Source organism: Streptopelia decaocto, assembly GCF_964273445.1.
Source record: "Streptopelia decaocto genome assembly, chromosome: 6".
NCBI classification, from domain to species: domain Eukaryota; kingdom Metazoa; phylum Chordata; class Aves; order Columbiformes; family Columbidae; genus Streptopelia; species Streptopelia decaocto.
In genome coordinates this window covers 1941974-1964074 of record NC_138660.1, presented here as the reverse complement: position 1 = coordinate 1964074, position 22101 = coordinate 1941974, and the positions used below count along the sequence as shown (strand labels likewise).

At 43.8% G+C, this 22101-nt stretch overlaps 1 protein-coding gene across 3 annotated transcripts in view; it reads right to left on the bottom strand.

Moving 5' to 3' along the window:
* RSRC1 (arginine and serine rich coiled-coil 1) overlaps positions 1-22101 on the bottom strand; it is a 127730-nt gene that overhangs the window by 327 nt on the left and 105302 nt on the right. For all 3 annotated transcript variants that reach the window (XM_082057142.1, XM_082057144.1, XM_082057143.1), the window contains 2 exons: positions 1588-1694; positions 631-777 (listed from right to left, as the gene is read on the bottom strand). In XM_082057142.1, coding sequence (XP_081913268.1) covers positions 631-777; positions 1588-1694 — 254 coding nt within the window. The remainder of the gene's footprint in view (positions 1-630; positions 778-1587; positions 1695-22101) is intronic.

The window sequence follows — 22101 nt, the reverse complement described above, 5'->3', positions numbered from 1 at the left end:
AACTACACTAGTAAAGGTAGAGACTTTAATAACTGGAAAGCCAAGACGTTCCAGTTTCAGTGCCCTCCCGAAGCAGCAAATTTGTCATATTGAACAGGTCTTGATCTTTGTCAGCATTGTTCATTATACACAGCTTGCGTTAGTTTATTTACTGCAAGTCACTTTTAACTCACTAATTCTTAAAATCTGCTCTAAGTACTCCTCAAAAGGAATCTGCTTAAGTTTAGCCACATGTTTAAAATTCTCTGAAGTGTGTAATGCATTTAAAGCTTTACGATTTGGCAAGGTGGGCAAGTGCTGAGTTTCCAACTACACAAACCACAAGCAATTTTTCCTGAATTTTTATTGCACAGGAATATTTATATGAACAGGATCTTAAATCCCCCCGCATTATATCAGTATGCTACTTTGTTGTAAAATGTGTTTGTAATTCCAAAACTACACCGCTGGTGAACAAGAGCTTTTGTAATTACTCTCTGTTGGATGACACAAGGATTGTGACCGTTTTTGAGGCGTTAATTGAGGGTCTTCACAAATTATTTAAGGAGAATGGTCATTAGGCCACGCGAACCTGCTCTCATTCAATGGGCCGTCTTGTTGGAAAGCTAAAGTAAATACCAACACACTTACGTTTGGATGCGCTAAAGAATTGTCGTCTTGGTATTTGATGGCAGTGGGAATAGTGGCAGGTGCTGGCTCTTTTTCAGGAGCAGACGCATCGGCAGCTCCCGCTCCGACAGTTACAGGTTCGTATGGTAGATCAGGAGGCTCCGTTGACTAAAAAGAAAGAAACATCGGAATTTTATCCTCAGACTCCTAAATGAAAAGAATCCTCATGGAAATACTACCAGACTAAACACACAGAGTGAGAAAAAGGGATTGCAAAGGCAGGAGGAGAGAGCTTGCAGAACAGCAGCACTGGGGTTCCAGATCACGTTCTGAAGAAGCCACAGGGACTTCTCGGAGACTTCTGGAAAGGCAAGAAAATATGTGTTCTGGGGGAAACAAACAGCAATAATTCCAAACACTTCACTGTCGGGTGGAAAAACTGAACAAGGCTTTGCTTGCGTACTTCACACGCAAGAGCATCCGAGTTCCCTAGAAGCCAAAATGCAGGGAAGATTCTGAAAGCCAAATGCCTCGTGTTAGGTTTTGGAAAGCTGTCTGAAAAAAAAGCCCGTTTGTTTCAGGGAGTAAATATACTCTTGATGTCTGGCTTCAGTTAAGCAGAATTAAAAATACCAATCTCTACTTTTATTTAAAATGTAAATATCCGATTACTTTTTGATTTTAATTTTCTGCTTTTCCTTAAAATGTTCTTCACGGTTTTGCATGATTTTAGAACAATTTTTAAAAATCAGAGTTGCTCAGCATAGGTAGAACAGACTGTCAAAACAGTGGATTGTATTGAAATTCTTCCACATTGAAATGCATTCTTCCCTGAGCTCCAAGAACGTCAGAGAGTCGTCAGTGGGACTGAACGTTGTCAGCATCGATGCTTTTTCATCAGTGGAAACTCCATTAACAGCGCAGCTCCCACCCGACTCTGAACAGATTACGCACCCAGAGAGGATATTGCAAACTTACCTTTTTGACTTCTTTACTCGATCGGAACGTCTGAGGAACAAAGGAGTCACTTTCAATAGCTTCAATTTCCTTCACTCGCTTCACTTGCTCGACCAGGGTGGCTTGGTCTACAAAGAGAAGGTGTCATGTCAGGACACATCAGTGTAAACCTGCGACAAATTCCGTGTCCAAGTAATGCCCTGAATATATTTTACAACAGTACATACTGGAAAAAAAATGGTAATGCAGGCTGAAATACTCTGTACAAAGAAAAACTCTCTTCTTTAGTAAAACTATCAACAGTGAGTTGGCCGTTGTTCAACGTATGATATTGTTCAAGATGTTAACTTCAGAATTGCCAGAGATGTCCTCGCAGGGTAACGGCTGATTTATGGCATTGGGATTTCCTGGAGAAGCGAAAGATTTGGGGACGGTGGGTACAACTCGAGGGTATCATCTGTACATAGCGGTAAATCTACTTCTGCTTGTGTGGAGGCGAATTTGGCTTCTCCTGCTGCTGTCCCGAGAGATGCGGCATCATCCGTGTTCTCAGGACATCCTTTTCAAGAAGTTAAGAGATTCAATCAGCTGAGCTGTAAGGTGAGAGCTCAGCCCAGCAAAACTGGACATCGCCTCCAAAACTCTGCCGGTGAGCTGGGACCAGGAGCTGAGCTCAGCACTCAGTGAATCACACATGGAGCGACAACGCAAAACCCACATTGCCACAAAGATGCGGCAAAAACAACCTGGGAATTTCACCAATACACAATAATACCTTAACCACTTTAAACCACAAATTTAAATAAAAGAGAAATTGTAATTATATATTTGTAGTGTATACATACGTATGTATAAAAGGTTACATTTCTTGTTCTAGAGAAAGCAAAGTATATTTAAAATCAGGAAAGGTGCTTGTAGACCAAAAGGATTATTGAGGAATTCAGATGTACTGAATTCTTTCCCTGTATACAAGTTTCTAAATCCGTATTCACATATACACTGCAAAATACTTTCTCTTTTGCATTAAAAAAACCCAACAAAACAAACAGTAACTTACATCCACTGAAAACTCATTTCAGTCTATTACTGACAAGTGGAGCTTCAGATGAGCAATTAAACTAATAGCAGCTCGGAAATGTTCCTGGAACGGCCGTGTTCACGCTAAATTAACAGCCTCATTTTATACCAACAGGTTGTACCGCAGAACTGGTTTATTTTCAGTCCCGGGCAGCCTGGCGTGTTCATTACGGTGCATCTGACACCAAAGTGTTTCCTTTACTGTCTGTTTCATTTTCTGCTGCTTCAGATTCACGGCTCAGTTCATCTTCCTCACCGCATGACAGGCAGATCTGGAATTCATTCTGCTAACTGCACACTTGCCTTTCGGATTTTAACCCATTTATCTTGGCCGTGCTCATTGCTGAGTAACATTTGCTTCGCCCCCAGCGCGTGGGGTCAGCCCGGAGCGCTGGAGGCGCCAACCGGAGCGGGGTTTGCTGTGAGCAGCTTTTATAACATAGATCGGTCAGAGGAAAGACGGGAAGAGACGTCGCTCTCAAGCAGCAAAAATTGCTGCTGAGAAGGTGTTTGGGAATATGGTTTAGTCTCTATGGATAAGATGGACAGAAAAAATCAGGAACTTGCAAATTATTTCTGAATGTGCGGAAAGTGAAACACCCGGATGATGCTCGAGGGGTTGTGGAGCCTCAGCAAAGCTTCAGCTTAGGCCAGGCTTAATACAAGAACTGCGCTACGGCCAAATGCGTAAAGCTGTCTTTATACCCGATTCTTTTGGATTTAGAAAGAAAAGAAATATAACTTGCTTCCAATTAAGCTTGTGTTTAAAAGTTCTGTTGCTTGGCTGCTAAAGTTTTCTTTTTTTAACAAAAGATTTCTAAGGATCCCAAAGGAAATGTGAAAACAAATATACTAATGTCCCGCTGGGGAGAGGGAATCGGAATTCATCCAACTCCTGAGGGCAAATAAAGGAATGGTGAGCGCACCTGGGATTAAAAGGAGGAATCAGAGAAAGGCAGGTGAATATAGATTTAAAATCCATTGCTCAACTCTGATTTCACAAATCCTGCGGTCAATCCCCAGCCTGTTACAGCATCTTACACAAACCTATGGGAATGACAAATTATTAAAGGGGCAAAAATCACTAAATGTTTAGAATTACATCAGTGACATTAACTTGGGGCAAATGGAGTGGAGGAAGCAGAACCCATTAGCGTCGGGTTTGACAAACACATTATTGGGAGATAAAACGACTTCCATGTGTTGTTTGTCAGATGTCAGGAGGAAGGATATGTATTTCCTAGTAAAATCAAAAATAATGGAGTCAGAAAGCTCAGAGGCTACAGACACAAAAAATAAATCAATACTAACTCATTGCGCGGCGAGTCCTTTTACCGCGTTACGGTGAAGAAACAAAACTAAATCGTCTGTTAGGGCTTGTTGAGGCTGCTTTTATGAAAAGGCGATTCAGCAGAGGCCACGGTCACCCCGGCAGCAGCTCCTGTGCCCAAACGCCCCATTTCTGCCCCTCCCCAGGAAACTGAGTCTATGGGAGAACATGGAGCTCGTGTCATTTTACAGCTATTAAGGATTTTTGCCCCGTTAGCCCAGGGAGGGATTTAACAACATCAGAGATGATTCCGTATTTTACACTACCAGTCTATATTCACATCTATTTACATCTTCCCACACACACATATATATACATACACCCATCCTCTATAGCTGCTGTTTGCATACTGAATTAGTCCGTGTAAGCAGTAATTTTAAATGTCGCTTTAGGAATAAAATATCTATTGATCGTTTAGATGCCATCCAGAAATTTCACACACACACTAATTAGAAACACCAGAGAATCGGGCAAAAGCAAAAGTAACTCGCCTGCAAGTTCCATGTAAAATAGTCCCATTTCTTATTTCTAAAGACAAAGCTGCTGCAGAAGCCCGCAAAGAATTTAACACGCATTGAAACTGATGCATTAAATGTCTGATAATATCTGGTGAATGACCCATTAAATAAAAGCATATTTTAAATATTTCTTGCATAATCTTTAGGCGTTAATTTGTAATTCTTACAGGTTTCATTGCTGATCTATAATCCTGACCGTGAAAAGGAACCCGTGCCTTTACCTAAGGAGTTTTCTTTCAAGCAGGTCTAACCTAAATATCAAAGCATTGGCATAATAAACCTACAATATTCCTCAGAATATATGTTTCTTTGTATCTTGCTAATTATATTTAAAGAGGTATAGCTGGTTAATGCAATTGACCCATTTACAATATAAAACATTTTAAGTAATGTGCTTTGAAATACCTGCCAAAAAAGTTGCTATTTTTTCTGCTCTTTTGCTCATGAGTTGCGGATTAAAAGAAGAAAACACAAACAGATACCAGGCTAAAGAAACCAGCTGAAGAGGAAAATATTGTCCCCTTCATCCCCTTTTAGAATGAGCCCAGGTGATCCTGTGGGGTTTTTATCTGGATTGAGACCTCCAAAGACAGAAGTTTCGCTGCCAAAGGCACCGAAAGGATAAAACACCCTCCCGAGGGCGCAGCTGTGGCCAGAGGACGTTTGGATTGGGCATCTGTAATTGTAAGTACTCTGGAACTACAACTGTAATGTGTTAAAGGAGCATGTTGTAAGTATTCTGGGACTTACTAGAGAGTCTCAGAGTACTGACAATTTAATGTAATTCTCCCCTAGCTTTCACAGTCTTTTCAAACAAATCTGGACACTAATAGCTTTTTCTTTAAAAGGAATGGAAATATTGGGTATAAAATCAAACAGGAGACACGGTGGTCACCTTTAGCAATTTAATTCTGCATATAAGAACGTTTAATTGAAGCATTTTAAGCACATTTGGATTGGTGCTTGCAGGTTACCTTCACAAGCGCGCTATTCCCTACACTTGCTTTTTGGGGTATTTTTGAAAATATTCTGGGAAAAAAAGTCCAACTTGGGCAATAAGGTGGAATGAAGCATCCCTGACGTGTTTAACTGACTGGAGAGGGCTGTGCCTTCCGAGCGCGGCCGTCACCCGCTGCCCGCGCTGCCCGGCGCACAGCGAGACCTGTAACTCGATGCTCAATTTACCCTTGTCTCGTAGGAGATTTTCTCCCCGCTAATTGATAGAAATTAAGCCATTAATCAAGCCACCAGCCATCATTCAAACCGGGGAAGATGAATACAAACTTTCATCATAACCACCTTCCCCATTTTAGTGTTCATTAGCATTAATTTTTAATGCAATTATGCTATTCTTTTACGCTGAGCTCATAAATTACTGCTCTTTTGTTGCTCGCTGGCCTTGTAAAATCCAAGGTAATGCTTTGTGCTCTGATCTTAAAGGCAATTACTGGCTTCTTCTGTCTTTTATATATCTCTATCCTAAATAACCTCTCTATTGTATGTACAAACTAATGAGTGTACATATTACCTATACGATAATATATTACAATTTGTCTCTGTTAAACCTGTTCACGTATCTATTCTACACATTCAGCTAAATAAAAGTATTTCTGCATTTACCCGCACCCCGCTATATATACAGGGGTCTGACTGTATGGAAACAACAGAACCAAAGTCCCACAGTGAAGTGCTGGATGTATAGGAAAAAAATCAGTGTTGAACAGAGGCAATAAGATCCATACCTGAAGTTGGGGTGCGGCTGGACCTGCGCAGGAACTGAGGCTTTGGACCTTTCTGCGTCTGCACTTCACAAAGTGATGCTGCAAGTGATTATTATATTTTCTACGGCACGTTATAAAGTCTGGGATCATCCGCAGATTCTTTCAAGACGAGGGGATTATTCGGCGTGTTTAACAGTTCCACGCGCTGACACACGGTGCCACTGTGATGCTCAGTGTCAATAACAGCAACTTCCAGGCTTTTATTCCCGTCCATATATTGATTCTCAGTAAGGCAGCAGGGGAAATGCACGGGGGCTGCAGCCGCCTCTGGTTGCCCTCAAACACCCAACACACAATTGAAGCGGCGAAAGGAAAAATTAAATGAAGATTAGCAAATTGCTGTTTGTTTGGTTTTTTTTTTAATTGCTTTTCTGCTTCTTTCCTGGGCCAGGCTTTTAGCTGCCACATGAAAAAAAGCCATTCGCACCAGCTAAACATCTGTCTAGCGCCAATAGAATACCATACACGTATTTAAAATCCCATTTCATCCAGACCTGAGCCAACAGAAACGAGACGGTTCTCAGTTAAGTCTCACACTCATCCACAGGTAAATAAATACCCGTGTGATGTGCAGTAAGTACACGAGCAACCACCAAGATCATCAAAAAAACAGTTTTTAACAGAAGATAAAAGACTCGACACCAGCGATTGTGTTTTAAACAAATAGATATGATTTCAAGTAAACTAAAGGAACGGACTCCCTGAGCTTCACGGGCTCCTTCATTCATCCCGTTTTGGAGAACACAGACATTGGCTCCACACCGAGATGCCTCAGTTCGCTTCTTCCCGCTGCCAGCAAAGCACCGAACGGCCTCGGAGCCGGCACAGAGCTGCCCGGAGCACCAAAACACGCGGAATCCGGTAAAACCTTCAATACGGTGCTCTCGGTCCCCCGTCCTCACTGAGAGCGCTGGGTGTGGATACGACGCCCCCAATGAGCAGCAAACGAACGTTTCAGCACAAGGCACGAACAAACCCGACCCCAGCAGCAGGGCAGCTGCGTCCAGAGCGGGATCCCGCCCCGGCTCAGCCCAGCCCGCGGTGACACCGATGACACCGGTGACACCCCAGCCCTGACGGTTTTCTAGCCAAAAACATTCCTATTTTTTCTCTCAAGTTCGGTAGAAAACGAAATTTAAGATACCAAAAATACATTAGCCAAAGTTTTTGAGAGGTCTTGCAGAGCCCACTTATCATAAATCCATATCAATGACGCTGTTAAAGCACTGGTTAATACTTCTTTTATGAATATATATATATATGTATATATTATGGATTACACATGGCCCTGATAACAATGCTTCTAGTGAAGATTTCCTGGCCCATTGTGCTGTAAGATCCTGCTTTGAGTTGCCTGCAACTCTGTCAAACCTGAAATATTTGTGGTTAAAATCTTGTGTTTATATCTACCCGAAGCACAATATTTTGCAGATTTCGGTCCAGCCGTTCATGAAGATACAGGGAAAGGGCCATTATTGCCAATTATTGGCAAACTTCTGAAAATTCACCTTCGTTTAGTCAAACTATAATACTTTGAAATCCCATTTGCTCCTGCTTTACCAAGATTTCTTATTTCTCAACCCTGAAAGACAGAGAAAGGCTTAATACACACAACGTTGCGTGGTTTGTTATGTCCAACAAGGACCTACAAGCTTAAAACCCCCAGACTTTATTTGAAGTGACGTGGGATGAAACCATCCCAAGTGGAAGCGAAAAGGCAAAAATTAAGTATGCTGAGGACAATGTTCTGCTTTAAAAGTTCTCCGCAGCTGACACCCTGCGGTACTTCTGTCTCTGCTCTCTTCTTAAAACCAGAATTAATAAAGCTCGCTCGACTCACCGGGCTGTAGGGAGGATAAAAGCGTTAATTCGGGGACACGTTCGGATCCCGCGGTGATGAGCCCCCGGAACAGCCCGTGAAGAATCCACAGCGCTGCTTTCCGGACGAGCTTTGCATAGCTACGGTAAAATCACGCACAGAGCTGCATACTGAGCAACGCCAATCGAAAATAATTAATAGTTCACGTTAACTAGAGACTGTTCAAAATGAAGCGACACTGACTGAGGCAAAGACCCTGCAGAAAATGTGCAATTACACTTTTCATAATGCTTGATTCTGGATTTTTCCTTATTTTCCAAGTGTTTGGCCTGTTTTGCTGCGGTTTTGGGGGGTGTGTGTGTGTGTGCACAAACGTCTGGATGCATTTGCACGCACACAGATGCACTTTGTTCTAGACCCAGCTCAGCACTGGGACACAGAGATAAGAGCCGGGCTCAGCGCCCTCCACTAACGAGTCCAGCGCTAAACGAGATGCCCAAATTAAAAAGAGTAAGAAGGGATTTCACATTTCATCAGCCTTTTGATATTCTTGAACAGTATTTCTCTGCTCCACCCCTCTGATGTAGCCAATCCCATTCACCCACCCCAGGGACGGAGCTTCCTGGGACACAACATTATTGTGCTTTGTATTTTGGATGAGCTGGGGGCAAAGCAAAGAAAAAAGGGGAAAAACCCACCTGTCTTACAATTGTCATTGGAGAAAATAATTACAATCAATTCCTTCCCTGGGGAACATGGGAAGCGATTTTCCCCATCCCAGCACAGGGAGCCCCCACAGGCGCTTTCGGTGCCCGTGGTGAAGCGTTGCTCAGGCTTTGTCGTTGTGCACCAGCACTTTAAGCCAGGCTTAGCCCAAGAAAACCTAAAACTTGAGTGGCTGACTGTACTGTTCCATTTTTTATTTTATTTTTAATTTCTGCGGTGGGTTATTTTGGCAAAGGGCTAAAATACCACAGCTGATCCCAACCCAGCATCGTCCCAACTGGCTCCTCTGGAGCGTGGGACGGGACTAAGTGTCAGCCCTAAACCCGGCCCTAAACCCATTGAGTCTTAGCACAGGGCTCCTTGTGGCTGTATCGTACAATCCACCCGGGACACACCACGTGCTCTATTTATGATTTCTTTGCCCTTTTCTGTTAGTTTCTGTAGCATTTATCGGCCTCCTTCATCCTTCACGTGTTTCTCACGTTTCAAAAATAGCGTTTGACTCATCCTCCCTCTTGTAAAGTTTATTTTCCCCGTATATTAAATATATTTTTGTTTAAATTGAAAAAGAAACTGATGATTTGGAGACAAATAGCAAGCGGTATTTCACTGCTGGAAGGAGCCTGCGCGATGTGGATTTAGTGTCAAAATGTAAATCTGGGAATTTTGCCATGTTAAATTATAGGAACGCAGGCCCAGGAACGGGGTGATACCTTAATGCTTCAATGTGAAGGAAAGAAAACATAATTAAAATATGGACTTTGGGGACTTTTCTGACACTCTATATACTTGGGAAAGCTGCCACCTACCCTGACCTTTCCATTATAATTACGTATGTCATCTTAAATATCATTAATTTAGCCTGTATTTCACTCATCCTACGTGTTTACTGAGCGTCTGGATTGTCTCTTTGACTTTCATAACCCATCTCCTTCCAGGGAAGAAAAATACTTCAATAAAAGAAAAGACAACTTTCTTGCAATTACTTTGGAGAACAGCGATATTGACTTAAAACTAACAACCAGCGAATATTTAGCTGCCTGATGCTTTGAACGCATTTCTTTTAAACCCGGCGCGATGACTTACACACGAACTTGGAGGAAACGCGCACGTTTCTGTGGGATTGTCGCCTAAATCAAAAAGACAAGGCCCTTCTGACTGCAAGTAATTAATTCATTTAAAGTCCGCAGAGCCGCTTCTCATTTACATCGAGCGCTGTATTCAATTACTCCTCTAAGCGTAAGTTTTAATGTAAAATCAGACTCCAGGACCAGAAGGACAAGCGCCGGATCCGTCTCCATCACCTGTATCGACACAGAGCGAATGCGGCACCGTGTACACCGAGAGTTAGTCCTGCCCTGCAGCTCAGCGAGAGATTAGAAGGGATGCACATATTTAAGTTAAAATAATCATTATTTTTTAAATGGAGCACTGAGCAGGTTGAGATCTAAACCTGTATCTTGGGTAAGTTGGGGCAGCAGCACCTACACAATAGTTACAGTCCCTGAGAAGAGAAGAAGCAAACTCAGATGAAAATAAGACAAGTTTTGCCCGGTGTAAAGATGTTTTAAATGGAAAACAGTCACCCTCTCCCCAAAAATCCGCTTGGCATTTAAAGCCTTTTCCTCAGAAATAGCTTTGCTTTCCATTTTCACAACTTACAACGCACAGAAGCATCCATGCTGTGTAATCATCGTCCAGCTGGTACATTGATTGCTTTATGTCTTTATTTGCCGTTAATGCTGGAACCAAGACCAGAGTCTCTACCTGCAAAACTTCTTTATAGAAACCACCAAGTGCTACGGTACTTTCAGGTATTATTTTCTAGATATATCTAAATTTTGTAGCCACCTCAAAATCCTTCAACTATGTTTAATTAATTACTTGAGAGTTTTAAGGTAAAGATGTAAATCCTGCATGTTTTGAGAAAAATCAAGCAAATATCTGTATTTTATTACACATGTAACCCTGCAAGCTCAGAGATGTCCCTTTGTTGCTTCACAATTTGCTTTTTAAGCACAAAACCCTGAAAGCACAACCGCACACTTGGAGAATCAAAAGAAAACGATTGGAATGTTTCACAGAATCCCAGAATCCCAGAGTGTCAGGGGTTGGAAGGGACCTGGAAAGCTCATCCAGTGCAATCCCCCCATGGAGCAGGAACACCCAGCTGAGGTTACACAGGAAGGTGTCCAGGCGGGTTGGAATGTCTGCACAGAAGGAGACTCCACAACCCCCCTGGGCAGCCTGGGCCAGGCTCTGCCACCCTCACCGGGAACAAGTTTAATCTCATATTTAAATGGAACCTCCTGTGTTCCAGTTTGAACCCATTACCCCTTGTCCTGTCACTGGTTGTCACTGAGAAGAGCCTGGCTCCATCCTCCTGACACTCACCCTTTATATATCTGTAAACATTAATGAGGTCACCCCTCAGTCTCCTCTTGTCCAGCTCCAGAGCCCCAGCTCCCTCAGCCTTTCCTCACACGGGAGATGCTCCACTCCCTTCAGCATCTTGGTGGCTGCGCTGGACTCTCTCCAGCAGTTCCCTGTCCTGCTGGAACTGAGGGGCCACAACTGGACACAAGATTCCAGGTGTGGTCTCCCCAGGGCAGAGCAGAGGGGCAGGAGAACCTCTCTGACCTACTGACCACCCCCTTCTAACCCACCCCAGGTACCATTGGCTTCCTGGCCACAAGGGCCCAGTGCTGGCTCATGGTCACCCTGCTGTCCCCAGGACCCCCAGGTCCCTTTCCCCTACACTGCTCTCTAATAGGTCATCCCCCAACTGATACTGGAACCTGGGGTTGTTCCTGCCCAGCTGCAGGACTCTACACTTGCCCTTGTTCTATTTCAACTCTCAGCCTGTCCAGGTCTCTGATGGCAGCGCAGCCTCTGCCGTGTCCCCACTCCTCCCAGCTTGGTGTCATCAGCAAACTTGCTGATAGCCAAGAATGAGGCTTCGCTTTCTTCTGCTTTGGTTAACGTGCTGCGACGTGAACTGATCGCTCCATTTCTTCATCTGCTTCTAACGACTTCACAACTCTACAAGAGACCCCAAAAAAGGGTTATTTTGTGTCTTTGTGGAAACTCAGGTCAACTCTAAACCCACGGAAACCTCTTGGGGGAGGGTGTAATAGTTTTTGACTGAATTGATCGTTCCCCGACAATCCGCGACTCAGCCTCGCAAATGCATCAACTCGGTAATGAGGAGCTATTAAGTCGATTGATTTTCTGATTTCAATTGATAGCGAACAGGCCAAAGCTACACATCAATATTTGCGTAACTAATACCCAAGAGCTATCAATTCTGACAAATGAAAACCTCAATAGAGCAAACAGTGCAAATTAATGGAAATTTAAAGACCAAACCTCAGAATTTAAGTGAAATATTCGATGAACGGATAAACACGCTCGACGTTTCGGGAGAATTCTGGGGTTTAGGTGGGGGAAACAAATCTACGGAAGCTCCCAGAAGATGCTCCGTGCGTGGTTCCCAACCCGGGAACTCCACAACACGGAGGTTTTTTAATATTGATGGAATATCAAAAAGAAGCAATAAAAATACAGTTTCCTCCTGGCCAGGAGGAATTTTCCTTGTTTTCCTTTTGATTATTATTATTCACAGGGTTTATGAGAGGGCTGAAAATCAGGTTTTTCAGGAACTCGCGCCCCTCTGGGTTCATACGCCGCAGGTTTATTTTCCCTTGGAGGAGAAGCAGCTTTTCAATATGTAGCTATAATTTCTTTTTTAAATGACTGAAGTCGGAAAACTAATTACGTGATTGCTTTACAATCCCATTACCTTAACTGATGCTCGTCTCCGACTGATCCTTTAGCACAGAGAAACGCCATCGAGACGGCAGTAAAATACACAACGTGAATGAAGTACAGAAGCCGCTTTTGGTTTTCATCTGCCTTCAATTTTAAAGACAATCTCCAGTCTTTTAATTTGCAAAAATAAAGTAATCGATTGCTCTGAGAGAATGTAAGGTTATCGGTATTTTCACTTTTAGAAGTAGTTGAAAACGTTGTATTTGATGGGTTTTTGCGATTGGCTTCTATGAGCGCGTCCCCCTTCAAACACGTTCAGAGACACCAATGACGCTGAACTAAGGGGACGGTTTTTAATGTAAAACCAGGTTTAAAAGGCTCTGAAATCCAGTATTTCCTAAGGTGGTGCTGATGAAATCCCCCAACTCAGCACAGAGCCGGGAAGGGAAAATCCCCTTATTAGTTGAGATTCCAGCTCTGCACCAGCAGCACCTGTTAGAGAGGGAGAACCTGCTTAGTGCTCCCCCTGCTTCGATATCTCCATAAAACTCACGTGAACACAGACAAAAGCTGCTTTGTGGTTTAAAATAGAGCCAAAGACACTTCCACAGATAAGGGAAATTATTCTTTTTAATCTACTTTTCCCTTGACTTCCTACAGTCGCCCCGTGACCATCCACAGGCTTCGCTTTTCTGCTCCACAGACATTCAGCCAACACGCGAAATAAAGGCAAAGTTTAGACTGCTCCTATGCAAACAGGAGGATTAAACCAAGCCCTTCTTCTTCCCAGGTGAAACACATGTGTTCATAACCCCCAACAAGAGCCGGCACACGACCAGTGTCCGTATGTCCGTCTTTCTCCAGCATCAAATTGCAATAGTGGAAATAAATCAGCCAAAAAGAAAATTAACTTGTGTTATTTGAAATGCCGTCGTCTCAGGAATCGTGAGTTTAAAGAACTTGCTGAAATCCACCGTTTACCTCAATTACAACTTGTTTTTAAGCGCCCATGCTGGTGAACACTAAAATACACATTTACAATCAAAAAATCATGTTTTCTTACCGTTTTCTTTGCCCTTTTTGCAATCACTGGGGAGAAACCTTTTAATTGCGAGCGGGTTGCAGGTTGAACATCCTGCTGGTGGTCAGATCGCTTCATATTAATTTGACTAAATCTAATAAAAGGAAATAATTTTTTAAGTTTTCCTGAAAAACTTAGTTCCGCAGAGTGCAAATATGCATTAAAAATATATGTGCAAGAGCCCGGGGCCCGTTCCTGGTCAATACAGCCCTATATCAGCACACCTCTCATTTTTACGCCAGCTAAAGGAGCAAACGGTGTTTAATGGCTCGGGCGGGTTTTTGCCCAGCGGCCACTCCACCCTTTGCATTTGCTTTATTCCTTTATTCTCATTTTTGCAATATATAGTATTTCAGACCGTTCCCCGCTCCAGGGACCCCCAGTCCTCGCAGGGCTTTGAAGCTGGTGATGAACCCGCCACGTTCCGACGGTGATTTCCCGCCCCTAATAATCTTTGGCTAATTAAATCATCCAATTTAGTGCTAAAGGGATGTTTTTACGCAAAACACTGTGCAACCTTTGCAAGTCAGCACCGCTCAACAGTCAAAAATCTCCTTTTTCTATGTGTAATGACCACGTTCCCCTCTCTGGCACCGGACAGATGCCCAATAGCCAAACAGGTCAAATTATAACTTCCCGTATCTTCAACTTTGGTAACTTTGGGTAAGTTTGGTATGATTCCTGACGATTTGAAGCTTTCTAACGTCACCTTTGCATCTAAATGCTGTCACACGATGTATCTGGTGTCCTTCAGGATTTCACCGCTGGGACTTGGCTCCTTTTAAAGGCCCGAACTGAACCCCCAACCCTTCTAATAGACGTTTTCCTCTCTATTTGTCCCCTGTTTAATCCCCATGTTTTGCTGTGCCTCAGGTGACACCTCGGCCGGAGCAGCGTTACGGTAGCAGGACAAAGCTTTCTCTAAATCATTTCTTTCTGCACAAACTGAAGAACGAGGGTATTTCCAGCCCAGCAACTGGAATCAGAGGTAATTAACATTTCAATGCCTTTTAACTCGGTACACAGGCAAAAACACAAACTCTAATATCGTATATATTAAAAACCACCCATGAATAAACTTAGGCCTGTTATAAAAACACACATGAATACGCTTAACCCTAGCGATGACAAGAAAAATGTGGTGTTTCACTATATTAATGGTTCCCAACTCAAAATTACACAAGAAAACATACTTTTTAAGAGCAAGAGCATTTTCTTTCCCTTCCTTGCCAAATTCTGCTAATCAAGCAATGTGCTATTGCAACAAACCCTCCCAGCTACTCTTGCGGGAACTTGCTTGGTGCCATGAAAACACAAATATATTTTTCAGTCAATGTATGTTAAAATTGAGCTGAACTGGGGCTTCTGAATCCAAGCTACGCTGGTCCCATGCGTGGGATCAAACTGGGGTGGAGAGTCCCTGGTTCCTCCAGTCCTCCCATGAGCATCCCAGTCACCCCTGAGCATCCCAATCACCCCTGAGCATTTCAGTCACCCCAAGAGCATCCGAATCACCCCTGAACATCCACAGAATCCCAGAATGTCAGGGGTTGAAGGGACCTGGAAAGCTCATCCAGTGCAATCCCCCCATGGAGCAGGAACACCCAGCTGAGGTTACACAGGAAGGTGTCCAGGCGGGTTGGAATGTCTGCACAGAAGGAGACTCCACAACCCCCCTGGGCAGCCTGGGCCAGGCTCTGCCACCCTCACCATGAACAAGTTTAATCTCATATTTAAATGGAACCTCCTGTGTTCCAGTTTGCACCCATTGCCCCTTGTCCTGTCACTGGTTGTCACCAGAAGAGCCTGGCTCCATCCTCCTGACACTCCCCCTTTCCATACTGATCCCCATGAATGAGTCCCCCCTCAGTGTCCTCTTGTCCAGCTCCAGCGCCCCAGCTCCCCCAGCCTTTCCTCACACGGGAGATGCTCCACTCCAGTCCCCCCTGAGCATCCCAATCACCCCCTGAGCATCCTGATCACCATGGCCGGCAGCTGCTGGGGGCACATGGAGTGGTTTGGGATGAAGGGACGTTCCCAGCTCCCCCAGTGCCCCCCCTGCCATGACAGGGACATCTGCACCAGCTCAGGGTGCTCAGAGCCCCGTCCAGCCTGGCCTGGGATGTCTCCAGGGATGGTTCAGCCACCACCTCTCTGGGAACCTGGGCCAGGCTCTCACCACCCTCAAGGGGAAGAATTTCTAGTGACAGGCTCTTGTTGAGGTACAATAAAGAGACCGGCCAGCAAAGATACCACACTTCACACTGCAATTGCTCCTTCATGTTTTTCATCATTATTCCGATGCTTTTCCTAACACGCTGCACTATGCCACCGCAACCGCACAAAACTTCCCGTTTTTATATTATCCTTGATTTGTTTTTGCTCACTTTTAATTATGAAACGTCAATAAAAAGATTAAACGCACATAAAACGAGATCAGAGTGCGCGGCAGATGCCGAACGCTCCTCGGAGACGCGCAGCGCGACACCAGGTGCTGGTGTCACACTAATGAAGCAGCAGCCGCTCGCCAGGGACCCCGCGGGTGGAGCTCAGACCCCCCTTCAAATCTGCCGTTCTGGAGGCAACACTGGACACATTTGAGATCGCACTTTTGAGAAGAGTTTAAAAAAAAAGGCGCCTATCTATACTAAATATATTATCTATACTAAATAATTTGGAGACTTAACAGACTGAGTTCAGGTCATTGCCATAACAATGAACTTCGCTAAAATTTACTGAACATAAACGATGACCTAAGGCAACAACTAATGAACTTAAGGGCATCCTAATAGATTTCTGTATCATTGAATGAAGCACTTTAACTTATTACGGCTGCACGGCCTGACCTCATGCAATCAAATCTTTTAGTAGCGGATTCAACCTGTGTTTTTAATATCAGTTACACTGAGGTACAGTCTTTTAACTTCCACTAAGGGAAGTGTTAAATAAAGTAAAATATCATGGATAAACTACTGGTTAGACTCTCCATCTTGTCCAACAGGTTAAAGATGAGTAAATAAAAAACAACAGAGCTTATTGTTTGGGATACCTGCAGAACTTATGATGAAGGGGTTGTCTCCAGGTTGAGCCCAGGTTTTGTTGTACGTATGAACTTGCTTTTGTGCTGCTCCATCTCTCCAATCCATGCAGCCTTTACCCTGAAAATCCGCGTTCAAAACCAGCAAGTCGAGCCCATCACATTCATATAAGACATTTCATCCATATCCCGTCAGTTAGTTCAACCTCTACCTGTTTAATTCCTGCACAGCAGCTCTGAGATTAGTGGCAGAAAACGTTGAGATTCTTCCCCAACTGACTCCTTAAGCACATCCAAGTTATCTTCCCTTTTCATAGATTTTAAACTAGATTTACGTATCCATTTGATATGAAATAGCAAGACAGGAGAGAAGAGATTTTAAAACCACCTCCTGTGTGCACATAGGTGCTATTTCATCTAAATCCATACAACACAGTTTTTAAAGCCCATTTAGGCTGCAGCGACACATTATAACGGTTGTGCAGAGCACGGCTTTCCTGCTTTGATTCAAATCCTATTAATCCACATGTTCCAAACAGTGCCGTGAAGCGTTAGGTGCTTCCCCCCACAGGACAAACCAAGGATTTGGTTTATTTCAGTGGAAAGGCTTCGGCGCCGCTCTCGTTTGCATCCCTCGGCCCTCCCGCCCACGTGGGCTCCATCTCCCAGCCCAGCCCAAATGATGTTTTCCAAGCATGTGCCACACGACTTGTTCATATAAATGGAGCAAATTAAACTGTCTCCACGTATATCCTATCGCATTTGTAGCCCCCATTTCTCTCCTTAACACGTGGCCGAGACACCGTATTATCTGCCTGCAGAGGTTGACCTCAGGATATTAGATTCTGCCGCACGCCTCTCTTGTACTAAACCGAGGGGAAACACTTAATCACCCCTGCCTTTGCGGGAAAAAATCAACTTTAAATTTGCCATGATGAAAAATCAATAAAGCAGTAATTGCTTGGCTTATCATCGCGCGGAGGAACAAATTGGGAAGCGAAGCTTCGCGTCCACCCAGATTTCAGTGAAGCGCGCGGAGTTTCGGGATCACTAAGCCAGAAAAGGGAAAGGTCTCGGAGTGATAATTAAATCTACTCATGCTGATTTTCTGCCAAATTTATTTCCCCAGAGCACACAGAAATGTTGCAGTGCTTACCGGGAAGGCATCGCTAATCAATCCAGCGCACGGGAGGAACCGAAAACGCAGATTCGGGGGCGCCGCTCCACGTCGATTCACCCACCCACGGATGGCCAAAGAACAAACCCTATTTAGCTGCATTCAGAAGAACAAACACCTTCTTTCCCTTGTTATCTGCCTATGGGCACGTCCAGCGCTGCCCCAGCTCCCCCGCGCCACCGGGGCTTCCTCGCAAGACGCGTTTTAAATGGAAAATTTAAAACTACTATTCTGCACGGTGCGGTAAGAGAAACGACCCAAAAGGTTCCCAATCCAGCCTGTCGGAATAAGCATGTGCTTTATTTCCACTCTTGCTATTCCCCATTTCAGCCGCTTTCAATCCGGCCCGCAGTGAAAATCGAGCTGGACAGGAAAATCCCTGCAGATTTTGATGTCGTTTTTCAGGCGGCCCCGAACGGAAACAAGTAAATAACAACAAAGCGAGAAAAACACCCCTCCCTTGAAAATACTCCTGTAAAAGTAGTGATTTTTTGTTAATTATTATCATTATTAATAGACCTAATTTCATGCAGCAAATTAGCATAGCTCCAATGGAAGTGCAAATGCAATCAAACTGAACAATTCAAATGAGGTGGAGGGAGCCTTTTTCTTCCTTCCTTTTGCTTTTTTGTCGCACGCACACAAAAAGAATCATTTTGGTGTGTGTCCTTCAAGCGGCTACAGGGACTATGGTAATTAAACCATTTAGAGCAGCACGAGCCCCCAGTCTCTAATCTGGAGCTCAGGTCAGCTGTCTGTAGATTCTAATTTGTCCTCCATTTGTATTCATGCTGCATCTTTCAGAGCGGAGCAGCGGGAGGGGGCATCGCTGCCTTGGAGGGCAAAGCATTTGATTTCCGAGCAGATTACACAGAACGTCCGACAGCGAATCGCACACCTGATTTGGTGATAAAGTGACGATAAAGGTAACGCTGATGGGGTGGGGGAGTTACCGGCTTTCAGGGGCTGGTTTGCAAACGGCAGCTCGACTCCTTCCACGAAAGGTCCAAACTCCCTTCAACTTCAAACCATCAAATGGTGAATATTGGAGAATTGGATTTAAAAACAAAATAAATTCAAAATTTCAAATTTTTGGAGGAAAAATTATATCTAAAAAAATACCTTTGGACAATGGTTAACAACAATTTAGTCATTAATCCACAGATATTTTAGCTAAACACTCCTGTTTGAAGATGAACAGATAGGATAAGGTTCAGCATACAACAGCTGCCAAAGCACAGGGTGGCTTTTATAACTGGACATTCCTCACAATTTCATTATTAACATTTTAACCAGAAGGGCTTGGGGGAGCAGGCAAAGAATCACTGTGAACAATTAAACACGTAATAAAATAGTTGTGTGAATTAAAAAAAAACAACAAACCAATTGATTTTGCACTTTTTTCCTCACTTTTGCCATAGAAGCCAATCCAGTGAGAATTCAATGATCCAAAATATCCAAAATCGTTCTCTACATAACCAAAACTAGAAAACAAAAGCTAAATCAGCACTCGATACGCAATTTAACAAACCTATTTGTTTCCAGTGAAAATGAACCATTTTGTTCTAAATCGGTAGCTAATTCCTCAGACCAATTGGTGAATTTCATGTAACAAGCTTCTCTTTGGGAAACGTGTTCTATTCATTTCCAAACCCCGCCACAGCCTCACAACTCCTTCAAAGACACCACAGGACAGTTGTTATGGTGCTTATTGATAAATGGAAGAAGTTCCCATTGTTCCAGATTTCCCTTTGCCTTTCCATAGTCGCCCTTTACTATCACAAAGCAATTCCTAGAATATGAGATATAATAATAATTAAAACCAAGAAGTATTAGTGCACATTTGTGGCAGTGGAGCTCCAGCCCCAGCTCTGAGCTCCTCTCTGCGATTTCTCCAGCAAATCTCCCGTTCTGGTTTAAACGTGGTGGGTGGGAACCAGAGAAGAGCAGCTCTTCTCATGGGCGGCTCGTCTCAATGGTCACACAGGGAACTGAAAGGATTTGGAGCATCATCTTGCAGACGTGTCGGAAAGTAGATGAGCTGAGACTTCTCCTGCCGTTCATTAACATGAGTTCCTGCACTGCGGAGATGAGGTTCTCAGGACACGGGGCTGGGTTATGGTTGGACTCCATGACCTTGAGAGTCTCTTCCAACCCAAACTCTATGATTCTATGAGTTCTCTCTCATACGCTACGATGATATTTTTGCTCCACCTAATCCTAAAAAGCTATGGGAAAACCACGCACAGCAACTGGAATCTGCATTACAGGAGAGGGCGAAACAACCGTATGCAGAGCCCTGATCTTATGAGTGGCCTTCACAACAAAGAAAACACACAATTATCAGCAGTGAACCATCAGGTGCGAGGAAGCAGAGAATTGGGAACACAGAGACATCTTTTTGTTCATTTTGCTAGGTTAGATAATTCATGGGGTTAGATATTTCTACAGGGTTTTATATATATATATATATATATATACACACGTATGTTTTGATGCCTTTTTAGTGTAATGGAATCCTTTTAAAGGCACTTTGGTGTCAACTGCCTATGGAAAGTCACCATAGATTCCTAAATCAAGTCCCAATCTTGTGCTATTTCTAGGAATCCACTCCGTTCGCCATACCCACAAAACAATTTACAACAAGTATATTTGATTTTGCAAGTGTCCTGGACACTATTGAATAGGTCGCAAAGCTAAATCCATTCCTGATGTAGCTTAAGTCAACCCCACAGACTTCAGAGTAATAAACTTCAGGGATAAACCGTCGGTTTCGAAGCTGCGGTTGTTTGTGAATCTGTGTTATCAGCTTTTACTTGAGACGCTTCTGAATTGCTCCCAATTTAGTTTTAATCTCCACCAGCCACCCAGGTGGGTGCCAGGCTGGTGGCAACGCTCATTTTGGGGACGCTCCTGCATCCATCCCCAAACCATCACAAGATGGGACGCAGGAGCATCCGTGTGTCTATTACAATAAGTTCTCGCAGTGTATCCCCGATAACATAATTAGAAAATTAACATAAATGGAAGTGTTTCCGTCAGATGTAACGATTGCCCAGAACTCTTTGAAGTGAAAAAAGCTTAGCATCCTTTTCACTGGTTTTTAAACATCATTAAACTAAAAGTTTATTAAATGTGAACACCTCCAGCCTCTTTCAAACAGGGGAAGAAAGGCAATGGATTACTGCCAGTTTTTCAGAGATAACGACGTGGTGTTTTCCATTTTTGTGGAGCGCAGCAGGGGCTCCAGTGCAAGAGACCCGGTAAAACCTGAACGTTACACCTGAACCTGCAGGGCCGGGAGCACCAGCTCCCTCAGGAACAAAATCAACCCGGAACGACCAGCAATTTGGTGCGAGTGAAAGCTGAGTTCCGGCTGAACCAGCCCTCCAAAGCTGAGCCTAACGGGGAGACAGCGCTTAGCACCGAATAAAGCGTCATCTCATCCAGCCCTTAAAAATGGGCTAGAATAGGATTAAACTGAAGAAAGAACCAGGGGTGGCAATTCCATCCACCACGAGATGTGTGAATTTGGGGATTTTGAATACTTCTTGAAGCGCTCGGTTGCGAGTTGCTTTGGATTTACCTGATAATGCAAAACATCTTTCTTCAGTTCTTCTGGGAGAAAAAACCCCAATCAACCAAACCCCAAAATGGACGAAGGGACCCGATCGCATGAATTTTAATAAAGATTACATTAGAGTTTTGAAATACGTACTTAGGATACTGCACTGTCAGTCCCACAGTTTGGAGCTTTTAAAGACATTTAAATCTAGAAACAAACAGGGGGTGGGAAATCAGGTAAAAACTTATAAATCCTGTAGGATGGCAACCAGCCCAGTCGGACCTGCGAAATACACTTAATTTCTCCTTCACCCATGAGGATTCAATGGAGCTTGTTTGTATCTGAAGTGCAAATAAGCTTTAAATTGCCCTCAGAAACACTCGAGGCTGGAGTTCCAGCTGAAGAAAAAATGGGGAAGGAAGAAAATTGGGAGAAATTTGAGTGTAACCAAAGAAACGGCACCTGAGGTCAGCACCGAGAAGAGATGGGGACAGGGAAGCATGTAGGATGTGTCTCCTAATCCAAATATCTTGCGAACGGCCTATTCCACAGTCAAATAAATACGGAAAAGGTTTGCACAGAACTGAGAGGCTTTGGAGCCCTAAAGGGGCTCCAAACAGCAGCTCAGAGCGAGAGCTGCACCGGGGATTCGG